The sequence below is a fragment of the Pelophylax lessonae genome (assembly GCF_965119305.1).
Source record: "Pelophylax lessonae genome assembly, chromosome: 1".
Taxonomy (NCBI): Eukaryota; Metazoa; Chordata; class Amphibia; order Anura; family Ranidae; genus Pelophylax; species Pelophylax lessonae.
The window spans coordinates 854304424-854330140 of NC_138768.1; the positions used below are offsets into that span (position 1 = coordinate 854304424).

The following is a 25717-nucleotide window of genomic DNA, read 5'->3' on the forward strand; positions in this document are numbered from 1 at the left end:
TGTTGATTCCCAGCAGTAATACAGTCTATAGCGATGATTAATTGTCCCTTCTGTGCCGCTAAAGAAACCGGCGCACATAAATATCACTGGTAAGCCGGGGGGGAAATGAGAACCGCGTTGCCGGGTTACCGTTGCAGACCAGATGGACTCCGCCATTCCCATGAAAATGCGTCCAAAATGGAAGATTTGAAGAAACCCGTAAGAAAAGCCAAATTTAGTTACTTTAAAAAGGTACATAAAAAAACTGAACCTAACTGGAACAAAAAAAAAAAAAAAAAACTCGACTGCCTAGGCCAAAACAGATTCCCAACAGCGTGTTAATGAAGCGCAGCTTGACGGTGTCATGAGATGACGAATTGCATAGCCATCAGTCTTGCGAGGGCCATCTGTTACAGGATGAAAGCGGCTTGAGACAGGATTGGGGATGGAGAGGGGACAGTGTCACTAGAAAGTTATACCCCTGAAGCATCAGGAAGCCATGTGAATGCTAGCCATGCGTTCCGAAAACAAGGAGATACTGCATCATCGTGGCAGCATGGACAAAGCGCCAGTTCTGTTTGTTGTTGTTTTGGGTTTTTTTTTTGTGTTTACTGTGAGACACATAGAAAGATGGTCTTAATAGGACAGAGGCATCAGTCAATGACTGCAACTTCATTCACACTTTCCATCCGACCCCATCCATCTTCCGGGCAAAAGCGATGACAGCGGACAATTCAACACCTCTCCTCCTCCTCCGTCCCTGGCATACCAAGACAACAAAGTTCCACTAAGAAAGAGCGAAGCTTCAGAGGGTCCTGCTCTACTGCTGCCATCTCGGTGCCCGTCTTTCATCTGTACATGCATTCAACACAGGGGGATTGTAACTAAAAGTTAATATTTTCTGAAGCGTTGGACCAAAAAAAAGAAAAGCAGAAGCCACCTGGACAGCTGTAAGGACAGCTACTTTCTACAACTATCCTCCCATCTACTGAACCAAGGCTGGATACCAGGCTGGGGGAAAGAAAGAAATATATTGCATCCCTTTTCCTGGAAGGCTGCCCAGTTCACATTCCGTGATAACCCATCGCAGCTTTAATTCATGTTGTCTATTGGAATCGCCAATTCTTTGTCCCCAACCGCTCAGGGGTGACCTTTAGGCTACGTGTAAATTATTTCCTTTAAGACACCGATTACAATTTGAGTAAACGACACAGTTACCTCAAAAGGAAAAGTCGGATTACAAATTTATTTTACCATCATCCACCTGTCCATCATGGAACACTTTCTAGTGACATCACTGTTCTCATAACCTAGGTTGTAACTTACAGGAGTAAAAACATACATTCTATGACACAGTAGTGACATCACTACTACCAAACATATGGTATATGATACAGAAGTGACATCACTACTACCAAACATGATATATGATACAGGAGTGACATCACTACTACCAAACATATGGTATATGATACAGGAGTGACATCACTACTACCAAACATATGGTATATGATACAGGAGTGACATCACTACTACCAAACATATGGTATGTGATACAGAAGTGACATCACTACTACCAAACATGATATATGATACAGGAGTGACATCACTACTACCAAACATATGGTATATGATACAGGAGTGACATCACTACTACCAAACATATGGTATATGATACAGAAGTGACATCACTACTACCAAACATATGGTATATGATACAGGAGTGACATCACTACTACCAAACATGATATATGATACAGGAGTGACATCACTACTACCAAACATATGACATGATACAGGAGTGACATCACTACTACCAAACATATGGTATGTGATACAGGAGTGACATCACTACTACCAAACATGATATATGATACAGGAGTGACATCACTACTACCAAACATATGACATATGATACAGGAGTGACATCACTACTACCAAACATATGACATATGATACAGGAGTGACATCACTACTACCAAACATATGGTATATGATACAGGAGTGACATCACTACTACCAAACATATGACATATGATACAGGAGTGACATCACTACTACCAAACATATGACATATGATACAGGAGTGACATCACTACTACCAAACATATGACACATGATACAGGAGTGACATCACTACTACCAAACATATGGTATATGATACAGGAGTGACATCACTACTACCAAACATATGGTATGTGATACAGGAGTGACATCACTACTACCAAACATGATATATGATACAGGAGTGACATCACTACTACCAAACATATGACATATGATACAGGAGTGACATCACTACTACCAAACATATGACATATGATACAGGAGTGACATCACTACTACCAAACATATGGTATATGATACAGGAGTGACATCACTACTACCAAACATATGACATATGATACAGGAGTGACATCACTACTACCAAACATATGACATATGATACAGGAGTGACATCACTACTACCAAACATATGACACATGATACAGGAGTGACATCACTACTACCAAACATATGGTATATGATACAGGAGTGACATCACTACTACCAAACATATGGTATATGATACAGGAGTGACATCACTACTATCCAAATCTTTAGAATATGATACAGGAGTGACATCACTAGTACCCAAACATACGTTATATGATAAAGGAGTGACATCACTAGTACCCAAACATACATTATATAATACAGGAGTGACATCACAACTATCCAAATCTTTAGTATTTAATCAAGAGTGACATCACTACTATGCAAACTTGCATCCAATGATACAGGAGTGATATCACTACTATCAAAACATATAAAGTGTGATATAGGAGTGACATCTCTACTACACAAACATACATTCAATGATACAGGAGTGACATCACTACTATCCAAATCTTTAGTATATGATACAAGAGTGACATCACTACTACACAAACATACATTCAATGATGCCGGAATGACATCACTACTATCCAAATCTTTCATATTTGATACAGGAGTGACATCACTACTACACAAACATACATTCAGTGATAAGTGCGGAAGTGTACCAATCCATATAACCATTTAAAAAAAACAGTTACATTTCTGGCACGTGCCGGGAATGCAACTCTTCCATTGGTTGTTCTCTCAACCAAACTGTCAATCCATCCAATGGCTGATGTCATAATTGATCACATGTGCAGCATCATGGCAGTTGTAGATTACAGGCGGTCCCTGGGTTACAAACAAGATAGGGACTGTAGGTTTGTTCTTAAGTCGAATTTGTTTGTAAGTCGGAACAGGTATATTTTTTTAAGTTTAGCTCCAGCCAAAAAAATAATTTTCAAGTATTATGGATAGCATAGGGAAGGGTAACACCCCTGTGCCATTTGTTTTTCTGTCTGTACCCCTGTTCAGAAGATTTCACCTCACTTTCTGTCACTATGACAATTGGATTTTGAAAATTTCGGGTTGTTGTGGAGACAAGGATTAGTGATAAAGGTTCAGTGGAGACACATTTTTCCCATGAGAACTCTTACAGGAGTGAATTTCCCTTTCTACAGGTAGATTTCTCCTCACTTCCTGCTGTCTCCCTCCGTTTGTAAGTAGGAGTCGTTTGTAAGTCAGATGTTTGTAACTAGGGGACCGCCTGTAAAGTGCAACTCCACTTGAGGAAACAAAACATTCCCCTCTGGGTGATCTCTGTACATTGCAGGGATTTTAACAACCTTTGTTGCAGATTCCTACCTTTTGTTATTCCGAAGAAATCATTGTTTGTTCCTCAGTGCTGAGTGGGTCAAATGGGAGTGGTTTCATAATTATCTATCAGCTGTAGCAGCTGCGGGGTTCCAATGAGGAAATCTGCTGGGCCTGCATCCCTTTAGACGTATTCCTATTGGGAGTATCTCACCAAAAATTACATTTATGTTGCAGGGGATGCCAGAAATCTGACTTGTATCTTAGTGCAGACTTCTAGGAAAATTGGTGAGGCAATCACACAAACAGGAAATTATGTTTCTGGGGGTGTGGTCAGTATACATTATGTCTACAGAACAGACCCAGGCGGCCATATTGCATTTTCAGAAAATTACAACAGCTGCAGATTGTAAAGGAAAGGTAAAGCCATAGGAGGGTTTACTTCCACTTTAAAGGATAAGTTTCTGAACATGTTACACTCATATTTAGGGTGTAACCTGTAACATGGTCAGCATCTACCCCCCTTCCCACCCCTCCTTGTGACAGGGGGCCTTCTCTTTACAGGCTCCTAAAAAAAAAAAAAAAAATATATATATATATATATATATATATATATATATATATATATATATTAATAATAATTATAATAAATGCATATTTGTTTACATTTCTAAAAAAATATATATATTTTTTTATTATTAATAATAATTATAATAAATGAATATTTTTTTACCTGCAAAAAAAAAAAAAAAAATGTGCATTTATTATTATTATTTTTTTTTTTTGTAAAGGTGAATTTATCCTTTTAATACCTCATTTTAAGGTTTTTTTTTTTTAAGGTCGGGTTGCCAGCCAGCAGACAACAAATAAAAAGATAATTAAATGAAATGATTTCTTTAGTGCATAACATGCGCCTGTATGTTGGCTATACGCCCAGTTGGCAATTTTGGGGTGCCGTCACCCTTTCTTTGTCCCCATGTATTATGTGTATAAAGGACGATACCCCACATATTTTCCTGGTGAGAACAGACTGCCCTGTGCCGGGAATACGATTTTTAATGCCTCGTGTGGAATGATATGCTCTGCACTGAATGGAATTGTTTTGTTTATTATTATGCAGTTAACACTTGGTAATTGGCTCTGGCTTTGTGTGTGGTTTATAGATTAGAAGAAAGTCAAACAAATAAAACACAATGAATGAGATCATTAGACGGTTTTGATGGTTCTCAGCTGGCGGCATTCATAAACGGAGGTCACTGTACAGTTCGTACACAATAAAGAGTCAGCGGTCGGGATTCATAAGACTGGGGGCCTGCGCCAGGTCCCCAGACAGCAGGCTCAGCAAAATATCCACCCCCCCCCAGGCTACGGATTCCTCCCCACCCGTCACTGGGTCACAACTCTACATGAGCAGTAGAAAAATACAAATGTAGGGCTTTTACCTGCTGGGGGGTATGTCTAGCTCCACCAGACGTAAGGGCAGCTACTATACATGCCACCTCCCACTTTGGTGGGTCATTTTTAGGGATATGCAAACTGTGGCCCTCCAGCTGTTGCAAAATTACAAGTCCCATCATGCCTCTGGGTTTCATGCTTGTGGCTGTCAGAGTCTTGCTTTGCATCATGGGACTTGTAGTTCTGCAACATCTGGAGGGCCACAGTTTGCATATCCCTGCTTTATAATATAAAGCTACCATGTATTGAATGCCTAACAATTCCCAGACAATAGTGCACAGGTAGAAAAAGCTAGCATTGCACAATTCTCATCACGTGATCACAATAGGTTCATTTACATATGCAATCCTCTCTGAAGAGTTTCACAATCAGATTGCTCTTCAGAGAGTAAGGTGTTACATCGCCTACTCACTGCCTACTTTAACCCCTTGGTTCCTGCACTAGTGAGCCACACTGCACGCAGCCATGGGGTGCTAGGAGAACAGCCTCAATCATTTTAATGGGTCAAGTTCTGCAGGCACTACGCACATCAAAAGCAATGGGGGGGTATAATTTTAGCTGCAGCATGTCAACACCCCTGGCCGCTGCCTCTGCAGCTAAAGGGGGGCAGTAGTTGGGGAGCAGTAGAGGCACGGCTCAGCTGCAGTGTTTACCACCCCACCTTCCCAACCTCATCTGTAAATGGCCCCAAGATGGGATTCACATTGTTTCAGTGCGTTGCATTAAAGGGCCCCCGACGCCAGACCATTCATTTCACCTGAAAACTTCCCATGAGATTAGATGTGCATCCATCATATTTTATGCTTGATATTTACCTGTAAAAGCCTCCCTTGTGTGGACATCCCATCCTCCTGGGCAATACCATTTTGGATGTCATGTCAGCAGCCCCAGCAGGCTCAGAACTGTCAATCAAGTAACACTCTTAGGCTGGGTCCAAACAGGTCTGATGCAAATTTCCCCTCTGTTTTCACTAGAAATTTCCTAAGCAGCTGTTCAGCTGTGAATTAGATGCGGTTCAGATGCAAATTTTTGGAGTGTATTTAACATTAGATGGTTGTTAAGGAGCGGGCTTGGAAGCCGGCCGCCGCATCCTTAACAATAGATGACTCATCAGCTGTTAGCAGCAGTTCCCCCACAAGGGGGTGGTGCCACCAGGTGACGTCACCGGGTGGCCCCTCCCCTTACCTATTTAGGAACTGTCACAAGGCGGAGCAGGCATTCTGTGGTAGTCTTCGTACCGGGCGGAGTTTTTTTTCTTTTTTTTAAGTCTGGCGGGCATCATGATTGAAGATGGATCTACATCAGGGGACTTTGTTTTTTATTATTAATAAGAGAGCTGTCAAAGTGGGGTTTTATTTATTTTTGACACTTTTTTGGTAAATGCATAGGGGAACTATGTACCCCATACATATTTACATATGGGGGGTGGGATCTGGGGGCCCTCTTTTTAAAGGGGGCTTTCGTATTCCGATAAACCCCCTGCCCGCAGACCCCAACAACCACAGTCCAGGGTTGTGGGGAAGAGGCCCTTTTCCCCATCAACATGGGGACAAGGTGCTTTGGGGCGGGGGCTATGTTGTATATGGCTACAAGTTCACCCTTTAATTAACATTCCTCCATACATTACCAAGCACAGTGATCCATGAACAATACTACTGTACAAAAAGTGAACCTCACTGCTCAGTGTTTTCCTTGATGGAGGCTCTGAAATAAGGAAGCAAAACCCTGCCTCCACTCAGACACTAGGGTCATTGGTTCGAATCCCAACCACAGCACTACCTTCCTGGAGTTTGCATGCTCTCCCTGTGCCTGTATGGGTGTACTCCAGTTTTTTCCCACTCCAAAGACATGCTGGTAGGTTACTAGTGCCTGTCTAAATTGGCCCTAGTATGTATGAATGTGAGTTAGGGAGCTTAAATTGTAAGCTCCCTGATGTGAGCAGGGACTGATGTGAATATACAATATAGATGTAAAGTGCCGTGTACACTTTATGGGTTATACACCGACCTTTAATAAATAAAATAAATAGTTTTAGCTAGCTCACATTAAAGTGATTGTAAAGGCTCAAGATTTTTTTTTTACCTACATGCACTCTATGCATGAAAGTAAAAAATCTGTGTGCAGCAGCTCCCCCAGCCCCCCTAATACTTATCTGAGCCCCATCTTGATCCAGCGATGTGCATGAGAACAGAAGCTCTCCTAGCTCTCTTCCTCCTCATTGGGTGAGACAGCAGCGGGGGGCCATTGGCTGCCACTACTGTCAATCACAGCCAGTGAGCCAATGAGGATGGAACAGAGGCGGGACCAAGCCAAACTCTGCGTGTGAATGGACACACAGAGCAGCGGCTTGGCTTGGGTGCCCCCATAGCAAGCTGCTTACTGTGGGGGCACTCAGCAGGAGGGAGGGGCCAGGAGCAGGGGACCTGAGAAGAGTTGGATCGAGGGATGCTCTGTGCAAAACCATTGCACAGAGCAGGTAAGTATAACATGTTATTTTTAAAATAAAAAAAAATCTGCCTTTAATATCGCTTTAAAGTGATTGTTAAGGATCAATTTTTATTTTTTTTTAACAACAACAAACATGTCATGCTTACCTGCTATGTGTAATAGTCTTGCCCAGAGCAGTCCCGATTCTTATCTTCGTGGGTGCTCCACGCTACTCTCCCACTGAGTGTCCCCAGAGCAAGCAGGCTGCTATGGGGGCACTCGTGTATGCTTGCTTCTGAGCCATCTATGTGTGCCCATTGACACACACGCAGTGTGGCTCGGCCCTGTCCCCCCACTCCCTCCTCACTGACTGTAATTGACAGCAGCAGGAGCCAATGAGGAGGGAGAGAGCTCTCGTGCGCAGACTGGGCTCAGGTAAGTATAAATCTTTTTGGGTGCTCCACGCTCCTCTCTCCCACTGGGTGTCCCCAGAGCAAGCAGGCTGCTATGGGGGCACTCCTGTATGCTTGCTTCTGAGCCATCTATGTGTGCCCATTGACAAACACACAGTGTGGCTCGGCCCTTTTCCCCCACTCCCTCCTCACTGGCTGTAATTGACAGCAGCGGAAGCCAATGAGGAGGGAGAGAGCTCTCGTGCGCAACGCTGGATCAAGACTGGGCTCAGGTAAGTTTAAAGTATAAATCTTTTTGGGTGCTCCACACTCATCTCTCCCACTGGGTGTCCCCAGAGCAAGCAGGCTGCTATGGGGGCACTCCTGTATGCTTGCTCCTAAGCCATCTATGTGTGCCCATTGACACACACACAGTATGGTTAGCCCTGTTCCTCCACTCCCTCCTCACTGGCTGTAATTGACAGCAGCGGGAGCCAATGAGGAGGGAGAGAGCTCTCGTGGGCATCGCTGGATCAAGACTGGGCTCAGGTAAGTATAAAGTATAAATCTTTTGGGTGCTTCATGCTCCTCTCTCCCACTGGGTGTCCCCAGAGCAAGCAGGCTGCTGTGGGGGCACTCCTGTATGCTTGCTCCTGAGCCATCTATGTGTGCCCATTGACACACACACAGTGTGGCTCGGCCCTGTTCACCCACTCCCTCCTCAATGGCTGTAATTGACAGCAGCGGAAGCCAAAGAGGAGGGAGAGAGCTCTCGTGCGCATCGCTGGATAAAGACTGGGCTCAGGTAAGTTTAAAGTATAAATCTTTTTGGGTGCTCCACGCTCCTCTCTCCCACTGGGTGTCCCCAGAGCAAGCAGGCTGCTATGGGGGCACTCCTGTATGCTTGCTCCTGAGCCATCTATGTGTGCCCATTGACACACACAGTGTGGCTCGGCCCTGTCCCCCACTCCCTCCTCACTGGCTGTAATTGACAGCAGCGGAAGCCAAAGAGGAGGGAGAGAGCTCTTGTGCACATCGCTAGATCAAGACTGGGCTCAGGTAAGTATAAGGGGGGGGGGGGGGCTGGACTGCATTTAGAACCTTCTGCCTTTAGAACTAAGCATCTTTTTTGCGTTAGTTGAAGATTTAAAGTTGTAGAGTCTCTAGTACATTTGGCATGCCCTGTTGTCGTTCCTCTGCTTGCCGCGTACAGAGCTTGTACTAGCCGTGGACAATCGAAAGGCCTTACAAGCCTCTTCCAATTCTCTGCTGTAAGTTTGGCAGCCCTGAGATCCCAGTTATATGTTCGCCCGCTCCCTTGTCGAGCATTAAAAAGCCTTAGAAGCGCACAAAATCACCCAATGCCCGGGTAAAAGTCATATAAATGTTGTAGCACGAAAAAGGTCATCCTTGTATTTTTACTTTTTTTTAAGAAAGGCGTTGCACAACAGCGTCAGTTTCCTCCGTATACATCACTGCAAAGGCTGAAGAGCCAAGCTGACAGGCCTAAAAGGCAAGAACCAGGTCTCTGGCGTCTAATCCTCTCAAGTCTTATTTCAGGACCCCCCCTCCTCCCCATTCCTTCTCACCATCTTCCCTCTCTCTCCTTGAGACCTTACGGGCCCTCAGTCACACATCTTAAAAGAGAAACAAAACACAAAACAACAAAGGCTTACTTGTCTTAAGTCGATGAAGGCCAATTGCAGTGTGTCCCCTTGGAACCCAGGCACTGGTCCGGATTTGGCAAAACCTGTGGGAAAGAAAAGGCCATGAAAAGCGCTTTTAAACAACCATGGACAGGAAGATTGGCAGACGGATGACAGCGAGGACAAGGGAGGCTGGGGGAGAGGAGGAACGGGCTTCTAAGGAGCCATGTCTCCAGGCCTTCACGCTCTTTGTCTGCTCTTCAAAATTTGTGTCATCAAAACGCCATTAATTCCAGGGTCCTGACAGCGAAAAAAACTGTACTAACTCAACCCGAAATCTATTCCCATGGACCACTCCGAGTTACGTGCTATTTGTTTGGTCAATGGAACAACTCGACGGAAAGAAAAAAAAAGGGAGATGGCTGGAGGTGGGGGTGGCATTGTCTGGGATCGAAGGATAAAGAAAAAAAAAAAATGAAAAAAAAGTTTTTGTTTTTCTGTCTCTATTTTCTTGCCATCTTTTCACAATAAAATCTTCGGCTGTGAAAAAAAAAAAATAAAGTTCCTTTTTGCTTTTGGGAAACCTTTGTATATCGCAGGTCACTGAAAGAATTTTGCGATTTCATGCCTGTCACCTCAACCCGTGAGTGTTTATCAATAATAAATAACTGTGTAAAGCATCGGGGGGAACATATACTTCCATTATCTGTTACGGTGCATTAGGTGCCGGGCTCCCGCGCTCAGTGGCCCTATTGACTCGAAGACTGGGAGTCTCTCTAAGAGGATTACATGGTCTCTGCTGTAATATTATGGGCAGTGGGGATAAAAGGGGCGCACTCTATGCATAGTACAGTGTGATGTCCTCTGAGACCCAGCACCGTGCCACCTTCTCATCACATTCCATGGGTGAGAAACTCAACGCCGTCCGCCGGGCGAGGCGGCACAGACGCGCATTTTGTCGGGTTTAGGAGTCACTTCTTAGCGTCTGTAAACACAGCGAGAATTAGTGCTGCTGTTTGATTGGCGGCGCCGAGTTGGGTATAAAGGCCTAGTTCCTCGGCTCTACGCCTGATCCTTCAATTCAATTGGTTACCGAAGCTCTGATGAGGCAGGACAATGGATGGGAAGTGTACACAGGTGTCGGGCGGGACAGCAATTCATACACAGAGAGGAAATGTCTACATCGCACTGTACTATACAAATCAATGAGACCCTTATACGCCGTGCATTAGCACGCCTTTCAATCTTGGCACAATTAGCAACTGTGCCGGCAGATACCAAAAGAACCAGAAGCGCTCGAACGATAATTACAGAGCGCAACCTCCAACTGTATATCTTTAAAGCTGAACTCCAGCTTTGCCATTACTCTTGCACAGTTGTACTGGCTCCTTTCCTGGACTGAAATGGCTTACTCAGATTTCACTGCACACTGTGAGCTTTTCACAATGGGCATTAGAAGCTGCAGTAAGTCAGATAGAGTCTGCCTCATTTCCTGGCTAGAGGACGTCCAGCATGATCTAGTCCTTTCCTCCTCCAGTCTGACTGTCCCTAGGAGCTTCTTTTGTGGGATTTATATTAATAGGCCCACACATGTTGTAAAGTACTGCAAAGATTACATTTTTGACCTACCGTAAAATCTATTTCTCTGATCTTCATTGACGGACACAGCTCCTGATCTTCACAACCATTGGGTTATACTGCCCCCTACAGCAGTAGGACACTAGGAAGAAAAAAAATCTGGCTACGCCTATGGGCAGTCCCAGGGGGTATACTCCCTCTCCCTGCTATAGGTACTCAGTTTTGTTACAAGCAGTGTCAGAAGAATTACAATTCCAAAGAGGGGTGGGTGCTGTGCCTGTCAATGAACATCAGAGAAATGGATTTTACGGTAAGTCAAAAATCCCATATTCTCTTTCGTTCATTGACGGACACCCAAAGCAGTGTTAGACATGAACGTGGGAACACCAAAAAAATTCCCCAGGCTAAACAGTAGCCAACCAGGCAACAGGAGCTCAACTAAAACTGGAGCCCACCTGAAAAAAACAATACACCCTCAAAGAGGATCAAGTCCTCTAAACAGCAGCCTGCATAACCTTGCGGCCAAAAGAAGCATTCGCAGAATCCAACACATCCACTTTATAGAACTCTGTGAAACCTCCTTGCAAATCTGCATCACTGGCGCCTGATGACAGAAGGCCCAGGAGGTACTGAGTGCCAGAGTAGAGTGTGCGCCTTGACAGGGAAAGGAGGAACCTGACCCTTGATGGAATAGGCCTGAATCACCATCTGTCTGATCCATCTGGAAATGGTCGCAGAGGAAGCGGACAACCCTTTCCGAGGCCGATCTGCAAGCACAAATAGGGAGTCAGACTTCCTAAAAGACTCCGTAGCTGACAGGTATGCCCTAATTGCCCGGACCACATCCAAGGCATGCAAGGCAATTTCGTTCGGATGTTTCAGCCTGGGACACAGCGAAGGCAACACATTGTCTTTGTTCAAATAAAAATCAGAGGTAACCTTTGGGAGGAACGACGGACAAGGGCGAAGAACCACCTTATCTCTCTGAATCACCAAGTAAGGTGAATGACAGGACAGCGCCGCCAGTTCTGACACGCTGCACGCAGAGGTGGTGGCCACCTACTGAGACAGCGTAAGTGTCAGAAAGGACATTCCAGCAGACAGAATGGCTCTTCTAGACAGCTTCCTGTGCACAGGCTAACCCGTATTCCTATTCATGCTAACAGAAATTGAGCAAGTATTCGTGCACGCAGATACACGAATAATCGTGCACATGGCGAATGCCTATTACTCACGGGCGCGCATCTGTTGCTCATATTGGCGCCAATGGGGCTATTTAAAGTCTGTGCTGTGGTTCAGTGCTGTCTTGTCTACAGTGTTCCCGTGTATACCTGCTACCTGTAAATCTGCATCTGACTACTGTTACCGACCCGGCTTGCCTTGACTTCCCCTGAACTCTGCCTGCATTGATCCCAGTTTACCTTTGACCACGCTTCTGTCTACACATCTGCACCTGATTCGTCTGCCTGTGAATGATCCCGTTTGTCTGACTCTGCTCTTGTCTCTACTCTGCTGGACTGCCTGCTGCTAGCCCCTGCCTATGTGCCACTGGTGTCCATCTGGCATTCCTGCTCCGATGCAACCTTCTGACGGTCTAAGCCTGCTCCTGTCTCCTGCTCCGTGGTGTCCATACAGCACTTCTGCTCCGCTGCAGTTCACTGACGGTCTTCCCCTGCTTGATCCTGACAGTCCCTCCGGCACAGCTGCTATCAAGACCGAAAGGCACTTGTGCCACTCTGCACTCCTATGCTACCTGTCTGCTCTATCAGGGGCCCTGAGTCAGAAGTGTAAGAGAGGCCTTCCTCACCGTATCAGGCTCTTCTACCAGGTACTGTGACAGTAAGTAAGGGAATTTCCCAAAGGTTTTTAAAGGGAGGCTTCTGGAGGACCGAAAGCACCAAATTGAGGTCCCAAGGCGGCAACGGAGCCTGCACTGGAGGAACCAAATGTCGGACACCCTGAAGAAAGGTATGCACCAGGGAGTGTGTGGCCAAGGGTAGTTGGAAGAAGACCTTAGATACCTTACAGCTGGGCCAATGTAACCATATCTCAAACATCCATACCTGGAATTCTTCTTTAGGCCCATTTCACACTCGTGCGACCTAAAAGTCACGTGATTTTGACTGGACTTGAAGCAATGCCTATGTCTATGGACCTCAAAATGCATTAAAATCAGACCAAAGTAGTGCAGGGACTACATTGACATTATTGCGACTTGAAGTCGCACATATATGAACGGTACTCATGGGGTACGACTTCTCATGCGACTTTGCAGTCCCAACTCGTAGGACAAGTGGCACAAGTGTGAAATGGGGCCTATAAGTGGCTGTAAATCCTTACATATACCAAGTCAAGTGAATGGCCTCAGAGATGAAACAAGTCCTTCTACATAAGTTGTATCTGTTTATCTGCAGTATTCTCTTCTCTACATCCATTCAAAGTGCAACATTTATAAAGCTTGTTTGAGCTTTCAAAAAGTAGGGGGGCGGGAAGCTTAAATTACACTCTGCAGATGTCAGAGAGCTGATTAGAGGGGAGGGGAGGGACACCCCTCCCGCTCTCACACAAGAACAGAACTGAGGCTGTCAGTCACAGGCTGTGTGCTGGAGCTACCTCCCCTGTCACTTCTTTTCTCTTGGTTTCAGGAAAGCTTGTCAGAAGAGATTCATGCTGATAGCATCCTGTATTGAATTACATTGTAACTGTACTGCCTGCCCTTGTGTTGTAAAGCGTTGTGCAAACTGTTGACGCTATATAAATCCTGTATAATAATAATAGCAGAGGAAGGAGGCAGCAGACAGAAATTACACTTCGTGCTCTGGACTGAGACAAGTACACACTATAGAGGAATATGATTTGTTCACATTTCATGTCTGACGTTTACAACCACTTTAACCACTTAAGGACCGCCCGCCGCAGTTATACTGCAGCAGGCTGGCCCTCCTGTGCAAACCGCCGTAGGTATACGTCGGTCGCGCGCCTGCAGCTAGGGGAAGAGCTCCTGCCCCCACTCAGCAGCGGGGACTCCAATGCACGGGGCAGGCGGCTCCGATTGTGGCCTGACACCCGCGATAGCTCCCCGCTGAGAGAGAAGAACGGTCAGCTATTATAAACACAGCTGACAGTTTTCTCTCTGGAATGATCACAGTGTTCCTGTGATCCTTCTATATAGGATCACAGGTCTTTGTGTTCATTCCACAAGCCCCGCCCCCATACAGTTAGAAACACGCCCCTAGGTACATATTAAACCCTTTGAGCGCCCCTGGGTTAACCCCTTCCCTGCCAATGGCATTATTACAGTAACAGTGGATATTTTTAGCACTGATTACTGTAGTAATGTCACTGGACCCCCCAAAAGTGTCAAAAATGTCAGTTAGATGTCCGATCTGTCCGCTGCAATGTCGCAGTCCCGCAAAAAATCGCAGATCGCCGCCATGACTAGTAAAAAAAAAAACCCAAAATGATAAAAATTACAACTCTTTCCCGTAGTTAGTAGACGAGATAACGTTTGCGCAAACCAATCAAAATACACTAATTGCGATTTTTTTTACCAAAAATATGTAGTAGACAACAAATTGGTCTAAAATGTTAAAAAATTTTGATTTTTAAATTTTTTTTTTTGGGAGTGTCATATAGCAGAATGTGAAAAATAGTTGTTTTTTTTTTTCAGAATTGTCGCTCTATTTTTATTCATAGCGCAAAAAATAAAAATCGCAGAGGTGATCAAATACGACCAAAAGGAATCTCTCTTTGTGGGAAAAAAAGGACATCAATTTTATTTGGGCACAGCGTCGCACGACCGCGCAATTGTCCATTAAAGTAACGCAGTGCCAAATTGCAAAAAATTACCTGGTCATTAAGGGGGAAAATCTTCTGGTCCAGAAGTGATTAAAATAGATGAAAAGTCAATCAGTAAATCTGCAGTTTTTATTAAAATAATACCTGGTGATCCCGCCATGAAGGCCCTTGTTCAGGCACTTCCTGTTATAGGGTAATAGTGCCCCATTTTTGTGGCTGGATTGCCACCTTTCACGTTTAGACACACAGACATGGTCTGCTGTTGTCGCCATCAGGAAACCCACCCTGATAAACGCTACGCAGCCATCTCTGATGTGCAGGAATTGGCTGCAAAGTGGAAGCAAGAGATCATTGTGATGCAACAAGGGGTGAAAAGGGTGAGAAGTATTTTATTTTAGTGGAAACAAGTGGCAGTTGTTAATGAAACGCACTTACCGGGCATCACTACTACTGAAGAAGCCGAGACTACATATGGCCTCTCCAGTGTACATATTACAAAGCAAAACTTTCATGACACGCACACCCCCCCGATAAGACCATACACGGCAATCTGCTCTCCTTTACAATCAGTCAGCTGCTCCCTGGCAGAAATAGCACCACGGTCACAGGACATCCGAAGGCATCTTACAGCTGGACTCAATGAGCCACTGGCCCCTTTCACCGTCTGCATAATAGATGGACTTCCCCTTTAATAACCCCCCCTTCCAGCAAGGCTGCAGTCTGTAAATCTTTAAACAAGTAGATTACAAGACAGAAGCTGCCAAACAACAAAACCTGCCGCTTCCCACAGGAAAAGAAATCAGAGTTTTATCCGGGGCTCCTATTCAGAGCTGCCTGCATGCCTGACAGTGATGGATGGACAGCAATCCGTCATCCTCCCTGGGATGAGGGTGGCAGCGCAGGTCTTGGCTGGGCGGCAGAGGTCAGGCCCCCTGCTGGTCAGGTTGTCGGCACCTGCTCTTTAGTGTCTCAGGCCCGGACTAACATTTTTACAAGCATTTAATTAGAGGTGCTTAATCCCACCATGGCAGGTTCCCCTAGCTCCATCGGAGATTCCTCTACTTACAGACCTCCAACAAATGGGTGATATTATACATGGAGGGTGCAATATATGGGGGTGTAGGCAAAACGGGGGCCTGAGTAAATATAAGGAGGGAAGCCCCCTGCTGGTCAGGTTGTCGGCACCTGCTCTTTAGTGTCTCGGGCCCGGACTAACATTTTTACAAGCATTTAATTAGAAGCGCTTAATCCCACCGTGGCAGGTTCCCATAGCTCCATCCAGTGTCACCGGAGATTCCTCTACTTACAGACCGCCAACAAATGGGTGATATGATACATTGAAGGTGCAATATATGGGGGTGTAGGCAAAATGGGGGCCTGAGTAAATATAAGGAGGGGGGGCCCCCTGCTGGTCAGGTTGTCGGCACCTGCCTTTAGCGTCTCGGGCCCGGACTAACATTTTTACAAGCATTTAAACAGAGGCGCTTAATCCCACCATGGCAAGTTCCCCTAGCTCCATCGGAGATTCCTCTACTTACAGACCTCCAACAAATGGGTGATTTGATACACAGAAGGTGCAATATATGGGGGTGTAGGCAAAATGGGGGCCTGAGTAAATATAAGGAGGGGGGGGCCCCTGCTGGTCAGGTTGTCGGGACCTGCTTTTTAGTGTATCAGGCCCGGACTAACATTTTTACAAGCATTTAATTAGAAGCGCTTAATCCCACCGTGGCAGGTTCCCCTAGCTCCCTCCAGTGTCACCGGAGATTCCTCTACTTACAGACCTCCAACAAATGGGTGATATGATACATTGAAGGTGCAATATATGGGGGTGTAGGCAAAATGGGGGCCTGAGTAAATATAAGGAGGGGGGCCCCCTGCTGGTCAGGTTGTCGGCACCTGCCCTTTAGCGTCTCGGGCCCGGACTAACATTTTTACAAGCATTTAAACAGAGGCGCTTAATCCCACCATGGCAGGTTCCCCTAGCTCCATCGGAGATTCCTCTACTTACAGACCTCCAACAAATGGGTGATAGGATACATAGAAGGTGCAATATATGGGGGTGTAGGCAAAATGGGGGCCTGAGTAAATATAAGGAGGGGGGGCCCCCTGCTGGCCAGGTTGCCGGCACCTGCTCTTTAGTGTCTCGGGCCCGGACTAACATTTTTACAAGCATTTAATTAGAGGTGCTTAATCCCACCGTGGCAGGTTCCCCTAGCTCCCTCCAGTGTCATCGGAGATTCCTCTACTTACAGATCTCCAACAAATGGGTGATATTATACATAGGAGGTGCAACATATGAGGGTGTAGGCAAAACGGGGGCCTGAGTAAATATAAGGAGGGGGCTTCATATAGACTGCAATCCAGCTCACTGCACCTGCTGCCACTTGTGAGGATGAGGACCTTGGGCACTTGCCTAGTTTGCCCCCTACCCCCCAGATGCTAGACTTGATTGACCAGTAAATTATGCTTAGAAGAACCCTGTTGCTAAATGTAAAAGTCTATTTTTTATTATTATTATACGTGATTTATATAGTGCAGACTGTTTACGCAGCGCTTTACAAAATAAGGGCAGATAGTACAATTACAATACAGTAGGAATCAGAGAGCCCTGCTCATTAGAGCTTGCAATCTAAGGAGGTTAAAAAAAAACTGCTTCCTGTACAGAAAAGATCTAAAGTTTTAATAGACTTCAATGCCAAAAGTTAGGGATGCACCGATACCCTTTTTTTTACCGGCGAGTATGAGTACTGATACTTTTGGTACCAATACTATGCGGAGCGATTTGCGTCCCCTACAAAATGAAGGGGCGCAAATCGCATTGCAAAGAATTGCATGCGAGGTGAACAGGAATGCTTGTGCGATTCCTGTCCAAATTGCACACGGTTTCCCGCACCTCTCCTGTGTGAACCCAGGCTTTTCATAGGAAACCTATCTGCATGATGGGTTTGGGCTTGGGCTCCTCCTGCCTCTCCAATGACTTCGTTCCCCACATTTTCAGTGGCTCACCCTCCCAGCCTCCAGTGTTTCCAACTGTAGCACTACTCCCATGGGAGCTGCTGGATGCGGATTCCCCTGGGTTTCCCACAGCAACAACTTATTAATGCAAAGCACTTTAAATGTGTGGCTCAGTCAGAAAACAGTCCAGGGGATTTGTTTTTTGTTGTTTTATTGTGGAACTTGGATGGGAGAAAGGATGATTGGGATACTCCAACTGAATGAACTATGCACAATCTTGGGACTCCTAATTATGTGGAATGCGGCAAAGCCACTGCTTCACCTTGCCACTGAGATGAAGTGTGTGATGAGCGATCTGTAAAGTGAATTACTCTTCAGGGCCCAGCTCGGCACCCCCTTTACTCTTGCATACCGTGTGAGCTGACCTTCTAGCCTCTGACTTCACTGGAGTGGTCCCCCTTCCTGGGCAGACCCCTTGGCAAGCCCCCTGGTACTCACGGACACTGTTTATTCCAGGTGACTCTGCCAGTAGCTCCACCGTCAGCTTCCAAGATCCCTTAAGCTCAGCTCCACACCTGGTTCACCAGGCAGACTGCCTGTGACCACCTTCTTCTGTCTGCAGGAGAAGAGACAGCCATCAGCCTCCTCCTGGGACTCTGCTTCCCGCCAAAGACGCCCTGTCACATGTGTCTCCAGCTTTTATGGTCCATCCCAGGATGCACTGCAAGGGTGCCCTCCCACTGGGACTGCCACAAAAGCCTGTTTGCCACTGGCTGGGTTTCCTCCACTGTCCAACAGGCTCCCCTATTGGATGCAGTGGGGACACTCCCTCAGACCAAGTGACCCACACTTGGACACATGCAACAGGCATAACTAACAGATCAGGCTCCCCTGATAAGCAGATGGAGAATAACAATGCTTTTTTCTAGCACCTATCTAGGAGGGTGCTACACAACCATGCACTGGACCTCTTCCCCATCCAGCTGTACCCATTTGCCATGATTTCCCTAGTGTCAGACACCGTAAAACAGCTTCAGCGGTCCAGGGATTTGAAATCTAACAGTACGGACTAGACAGCATCTGATTGGTCAGCGCTGTCCATGTGATGGTCCTGACCAATTAGAATCCCTGTAGTCCATACTGTCAGGCTGGGGGGAGAGAGGCTCTGGAGATGTGGGGAACAAAGCCAAGGGAGGAGCAGGAGAAGCCTAAGCCATAAATGTCCACAGTCGGATCGGGAGTCGGAGCTTGTGGAACCTGTCATGCAGGGAGGTTTCCTGCTCCTGTGTGAACTCGGGCTCAAAATTAGTATGACAGGCCGGGTTTACACAGGAGCGGTTTGGGAAACCACATACAATACAGACAGGAATTGCACCGCATTCCTGTTCAAAACGCATGAAATTCTTTGCAGTGCGATTTGGACGCAAATCGCACCACAAAATATCGGTTTTCGGGGTATTGGAAGAACTTTCACGAGTAGGAGCACTCTCGAAAAATACTCGGTATCGGCACGGATACCGGTGCATCCCTAACACAAACAAATTGATGGGGCAGCACAGTGGCTTTGTAGTTGGCACTTCTGCCTTATGCTCTCCCTGTGCTTGGGTTTCATTTCACTGCGGACGTAGGTTATTTTATCTGAAATTGGGGGTATGAAGTCACTTACTCTCACACTCTTTCACATCCAGGTTGAATTGCTGCAAGGCCCCCATAGTAATCTGCTTGACCTCCGCCTCCAAGAGCAACTGGGTTAGGGAAGTAGAGAGATGTTTGCAGGCCGACATGCACGCCGTCTGTGCTACTTTACCCTGAAACACAAAGAGGACAAAAACGATCAATCGCTATATGACACTATTTACATAGAAATATATATTCACAATTTAGTTTATGCAAAAACCTACCCAGGCCAGTTCTGACATTTCTCCCTTACATGTAAAAATCTGCATTTTTTTGCTAGGAAAGTACTTAGAACACTGTCCCTTTAATTTTTTTTTTCATCACTTTTATTCCCATCACCCACCAGATATCTCCTTTATCTTGAAAAGCTTGAGATATAAAAAAATAAATAAAAACATTGCTTTCTATGGGGAAAAATCGCAGTGTTTACATCTGCCAGAGCCAGAAGGGACATCATGACATCACTTCCAGCCTCCTAGGATCATAGAGATGGCCAGGGACCATCCGGGCCAGCTTTGTGGTAACCCGGCGGCGCCCCTGGATTGGATCCCTGGCTCTCTGATTGCACAGGAGAACCTGGGGAGGCGCAGATGGGTGGCGGGGTTTGTAAAAGCAATCCAGCGGTTAATTAGCCTACACTGTAGGGAATCCCTGGCTGAAAAGAAAGCTTTCTGGATAATGCCTGTAGCTGGATCATCCAGATATTGTATTAAACTGCATATCTAGCAGAAACTTCTCTTAGAGCCTCCCGTTCATTTTCTTTTTGTTGTAAGCATCCCATTAGGGAGCTATTCCTTCACTTTTGATTACAAAGAAACATCTTCAAAGTGAGGGGAAATCAGCGCTGTTACAGTTGTCATCATAACAGGTGTCCCCATTGGGAGATTTGCCCTCTTTTATTTTTGGATTTTCCATTCCATCCCATTTAGATTTTTGAATCTATCAACACTTCCTGCTGACATCAACTGTGGGAAGGAGTTCCAATTGCTTACCCAAGGCCGCTGATAGGGCAGTACAGCCGGTGTTCTGTCAGAATACCGCTACCTATCAGATTCTGATACCCGAAGTGGCATACGAACTAGAACAACTTACTGGCCACCTGCCAAGCAGGAGAGTCAGCTGTAGTGAATTGTTGCAGACACCAATCCTCTCGTGTCTCCCCCTGCAGTTTCCTTCGAGTTTCTGCTCCTCTTTCTTCCTCCGGCAGTGTGCAGGGGGATCAGCTCTAGTATTTGTGCCCCTTCCCCCTGCTGTCTGGGGCACCCCATGTGTCCCTTCCTCCCGCAGCGCTTGTGGATTCCCTGCTTCTCCTCTCCCGCTGCCAGCTGCTACAGGCACACAAATGGATGCTTCATAATGGAGTGTGGGGGAAGAGGCCGGTAAATATGTCATTTATTCACCCTTTCCTTTTCTGAATGAACACAATGAGCGATTTGTACCAATCGCTCTTGTCCATTCAGTTTGTGAATGAACAGGAAGCCTCAGAGCAATTCCTATTCATTCATCTGTGCAGCTGAGGCTGCCGAGAAAAGGAATGATGAATCTGTGTCCTCAGTCCCTTTCTCAGTCTCAAATGTGAGACATCAGGGGTCTGTTTAGACCCCTGATGTTTTACCAAGGTGCAACAAAGCAGTTCAAATAAATAAAAAATAACATTCTAAAAAAATATATAAAAATATTTTTTGCTTTCTATCATTTTTGCCATGGGGGGTTGAAGATGGGGGCCTGTAATTTCTAACAACAGCCCTGTCCTTACCACTAACAGTAAAGAGCCTCTTATACAGTTTAAGGTTAAACCTCTTCTCGTCCAACTTCATTGAGTGGCCACATGCCTTCTTAAGCCACCCGAGACTGAATAGGAGACTGAAATGTTTCCTCCCTTTGCTAGGATCACCATTTAGATATTTGTATATTGCGCTCGCATCCCCTCTTAAAGAGGCAGTAAACCCTCCTCTGTAACTTGTACCTATAGGTGATCCTATGATAAGGCTTACTAATAGGTACTGTAAATATCTCCTAAACATGTACCGTTTAGGAGATATTTACCTTAGATGCATCCAGTGACGTCACTGGCGCATGCGCTCTGAAGGAATGGCCGCTGGTGCCGTTTCTTCAGAGACCCCTGCCGTGACTGTCGGCTCCCGCGCACGTGCGCGGGAGTGACGTCACCGCGGCTCCGGCCATTCAGATGGCCAAATGCCGCGATCCCGGAAGACGGGCGACTGGACATGCCGCCTGTCATCCAGCTAAGCGGGCGGCACGGCGGGGGCTCGTTCTAAGGTAAGTATTTCATAATGAAAAAAAAAAAAAGGGGTTTACAACCTCTTTAAGCGTTTCTTCTCCAAGGAGAATACGTTTAATGCTGGACATTTCTCAAAACTGAGGTCCTCCATAGAATTACATAGTAGGTAAGGTTGAATAAAGACCACAATCCATCCAGTTCAACCTGTGTAGGTGTACGTGTATCAGTGTCGATAAACATTTCCCATATCCCTGTACATTATGTGCTTTAAGATGCACGCCCAGGAGACTTTTAAAAATATCAATACTCCCAGCTGACACCACTGGTGAAGGAGTTTTCCACATTCTTACCGCCCTGACAGTGAAAAACCCCCTGCGCAGCTTAAGGTTAAACCGCTTCTCCTCCAATCTCATTGTGTAGCCACGTGTCTTCTTAACCTCCTGAGAGTGAATAGCTTTTATTCCTATGCTGGGATCACCACTGAGGTATTTGTAAATCGCTATCATGACCCCTCTCAAGAGTCTTTTCTCCAGGGAGAATAAATTTAGTCCCCCTATTAGTTTTGTTGCCATTCTCTAGACTCTCTCCGGTTTCAGCACATCCTTCCCGAAGACTGGTGACCACAACCAACTGGATGGCACTCTCAAGACGTGACTGCACCACAGTTTTGTAAAGTGAAATAATTATAGTTTGATCTTGAGTAGATACCATTTTTAATGCATGCTAATACAGTCTGCTGACCTTGTTTGCTGCAGCTTGGCATTGCATGCTACTGCTGAGCCAGTGATCTACTAGGACCCCCAGATCCTTATCCATCCTTGGTTCTCCCTCTAGCCAGTAACTTGTTAACTTATTTTTTTTTTCCACATAAAAATGTTTTATTGAGAAACATCACAGAGTATTACAAAGTATCGACTTTAGTCCAGTTACATAGTTACATAGTTAGTGAGGTTGAAAAAAGACATCAGTCCATCCAGTTCAACCTATGATGTGTGTGTGTGTGTCTACTGTTAACCATACATTGTATACCCCTGTATGTTGTGGTCTTTAAAGGTGCCCATCTAATAGTTTTTTGAAACTATCAATGCTCCCTGCTGATACCACTGTTTGTGGAAGAGAATTCCACATCCTTACTGCTCTTACAGCAAAGAACCCCCTGCGTACAATTATCTATTACAGAGTAAGTCAAACAGGGTCAAAAAACAGTGCATCTTCAACAAAAACCAAACATAAGGAAAATACATTGAAACATGTGGCAACGCTGAGAACATGAAAAGAGAAGCACAAAAGTTGCAGATTTCTTAAAGATACCATGAGATGCAGAACAGGATTGAGCGCCATTAGTAGATTCCAATGGGAAATGCCATGGAACCTTATGCTTATAACCTGTAATCAGGGCTTGCGAGCTTGTTGAGTAAATCAAGTGAACTTATATAAACTTAGGATGATTCGTGTAATGGGGGCAAATGTTATAGTCAGAAGGGACCAAAGTAGCGTGAAGTTATTGTTCCATAGGGCTCTATTCTAAATCTATTTCGTAGCTGTAGCCAAAAGTAGGACAAGGAAAGGGGATGGGAGAGGTAGGAGGGGAGACAGAATGGGCTTGGGAAGGGGGGGGGGGGGAGGTATAAGGGGGGAGAGAGGAGAAGAAGAAAGGGAGAAAAAAAAAGGGGGGGCATAAGGAGTTTATCTTAATGTAAAATATATTTTAACCTCCCAGGTCTTTCTCAGTTTCCCTTTTTGTTTTTAGCTCCCAAATGCATTACTTTAAATTTTTTGCATTGAACCTCATTTGCCATGTACTGTAGCTGCCCATCCCTCTATTTTATCCAGGTTTTCCTGTAAAGTTGCTATATCCTGATGTCATCCTATTACCCGGATTAGCTTTTAATTGTCAGCAAACACTGAGATTGAACTTTATATATCAACCTCTATATTATTTATTTAGAAATTAAACAGAATTTAATCCAGGCCTTGGGGTACCCCACTTACAACTGCAGACTATTCAGAAGATATACCTTCAAAGCTCCATTCAAAACTAGAACATTTTGAATGAATCAAGCAGGCTTACCTATGAAAGATTTATATTTGTCACTTTATTTACAGTATCTCACAAAAGTGAGTACACCCCTGACATTTTTGTAAAGATTTTATTCTATCTTTTCATGTGACAACACTGAAGAAATGACACTTTGCTACAATGTAAATTAGTAAGTGTACAGCTTGTATATAACAGTGTAAATTTGCTGTCCCCTCAAAATAACTCAACACACAGCCATTAGTGTCTAAACCGCTGGCAATAAATGTGAGTACACCCCTAAGTGAAAATGCCCAAAAAGAGTCCAATTAGCCATTTACCCTCCCTGGTGTCATGTGACTCATTACAAGGTCTCAGGTGTGAATGGGGAGCAGGTGTGTTAAATTTGGTCGCTCTCACTCTCTCATAATGGTCACAGGAAGATCAACATGGCACCTCATGGCAAAGAACTCTCTGAGGATCTGAAAAAACAGAATTGTTGCTCTACATAAAGATGGCCTAGGGTATAAGATGATTGCCAAGACACTGAAACTGAGCTGCAGCGCGGTGGCCAAGACCATGCAGCGGTTTAAGAGGACAGGCCTCGCCATGGTCGACCAAAGAAGTTGAGTGCACGTGCTCAGCATCATATCCAGAGGTTGTCTTTATGAAAATGGGCGTTTGAGTGCTGCCAGCATTGCTGCAGAGGTTGAAGGGTTCAGTCTGTCAGGGCTCAGACCATACACCGCACACTGCATCAAACTGGTCTTCATGGCTGTCGTCCCAGAAGGAAGCCTCGTCTAAACATGGTGCACAAGAAAGCCCGCAAACAGTTTGCTGAAGACAAGCAAACTAAGGACATGGATTACTGGAACCATGTCATGTGGTCTGATGAGACCAAGATAAAATTATTTGGTTCAGATGTGTCAAGCATGTGTGGCGGAAACCAGGAGAGGAGTATAAAGACAAGTGTGTCTTGCCTACAGTCAAGCATGGTGGTGGGAGTGTCATGGTCTGGGGCTGTATGAGTGCTGTCGGCACTGGGGAGCTACAGTTTGAGGGAACCATGAATGCCAACATGTACTGTGACATACTGAAGCAGAGCATGATCCCCTCTCTTTAGAGGCTGAAGGGCAGTATTCCAACATAACAACAGCAACAAATGCAGCTCCAAGACAACCACTGCCTTGCTAAAGAAGCGGAGGGTAAAGGTGATGGACTGGCCAAGCATATCTCTAGACCTAAACCCTACTGAGCATCTGTGGGGCATCCTCAAATAGAAGGTGGAGGAGCGCAACGTCTCCAACATCCACCAGCTCCGTGATGAGGAAATGGAAGAGGACTCCAGTGGCAACCTGTGAAGCTCTGGTGAACTCCATGCCCAAGAGGGTTAAGGTAGTGCTGGAAAATACTGGTGGCCACACAAAATATTGACACTCAATTTAGACATTTTAACTTAGGGGTGTACTCACTTTTGTTGCCAGCGGTTTAGACATTAATGGCTGTGTGTTGAGTTATTTTAAGGGGAGAGCAAATTTACACTGTTATACAAGCTGTACACTCACTACTTTGCATTGTAGCAAAGTGTAATTTCTTCAGTGTTATCACTGAAGAAACGATTATAAAAAGATATGATACAATATTTACAAAGATGTGAGGGGCGTACTTACTTTTGTGATATACTGTAGCTTTACTTACCTTGTCAAAGTATGGCACTTCAAGTTAAAGTTTGTACAGGTCCTTTTAAAAAAATGAGCATATTGTGATAAAGTTCCTTATTTTCTGTAATGTACTGATAAACATTAGACTTTCATATATTTTAGATTCATTACACACAACTGAAGTAGTGCAAGCCTTTTATTGTTTTAATATT

The 25717-nt window shown here is 45.2% G+C and overlaps 1 protein-coding gene across 2 annotated transcripts in view; it reads right to left on the minus strand.

Annotated features, from left to right (window-relative positions):
• EXOC6B (exocyst complex component 6B) overlaps window positions 1-25717 on the minus strand; it is a 566827-nt gene that overhangs the window by 149542 nt on the left and 391568 nt on the right. For both annotated transcript variants that reach the window (XM_082264382.1, XM_082264381.1), the window contains 2 exons: window positions 19575-19716; window positions 9605-9678 (listed from right to left, as the gene is read on the minus strand). In XM_082264382.1, the coding sequence (XP_082120508.1) occupies window positions 9605-9678; window positions 19575-19716 (216 nt within the window). The remainder of the gene's footprint in view (window positions 1-9604; window positions 9679-19574; window positions 19717-25717) is intronic.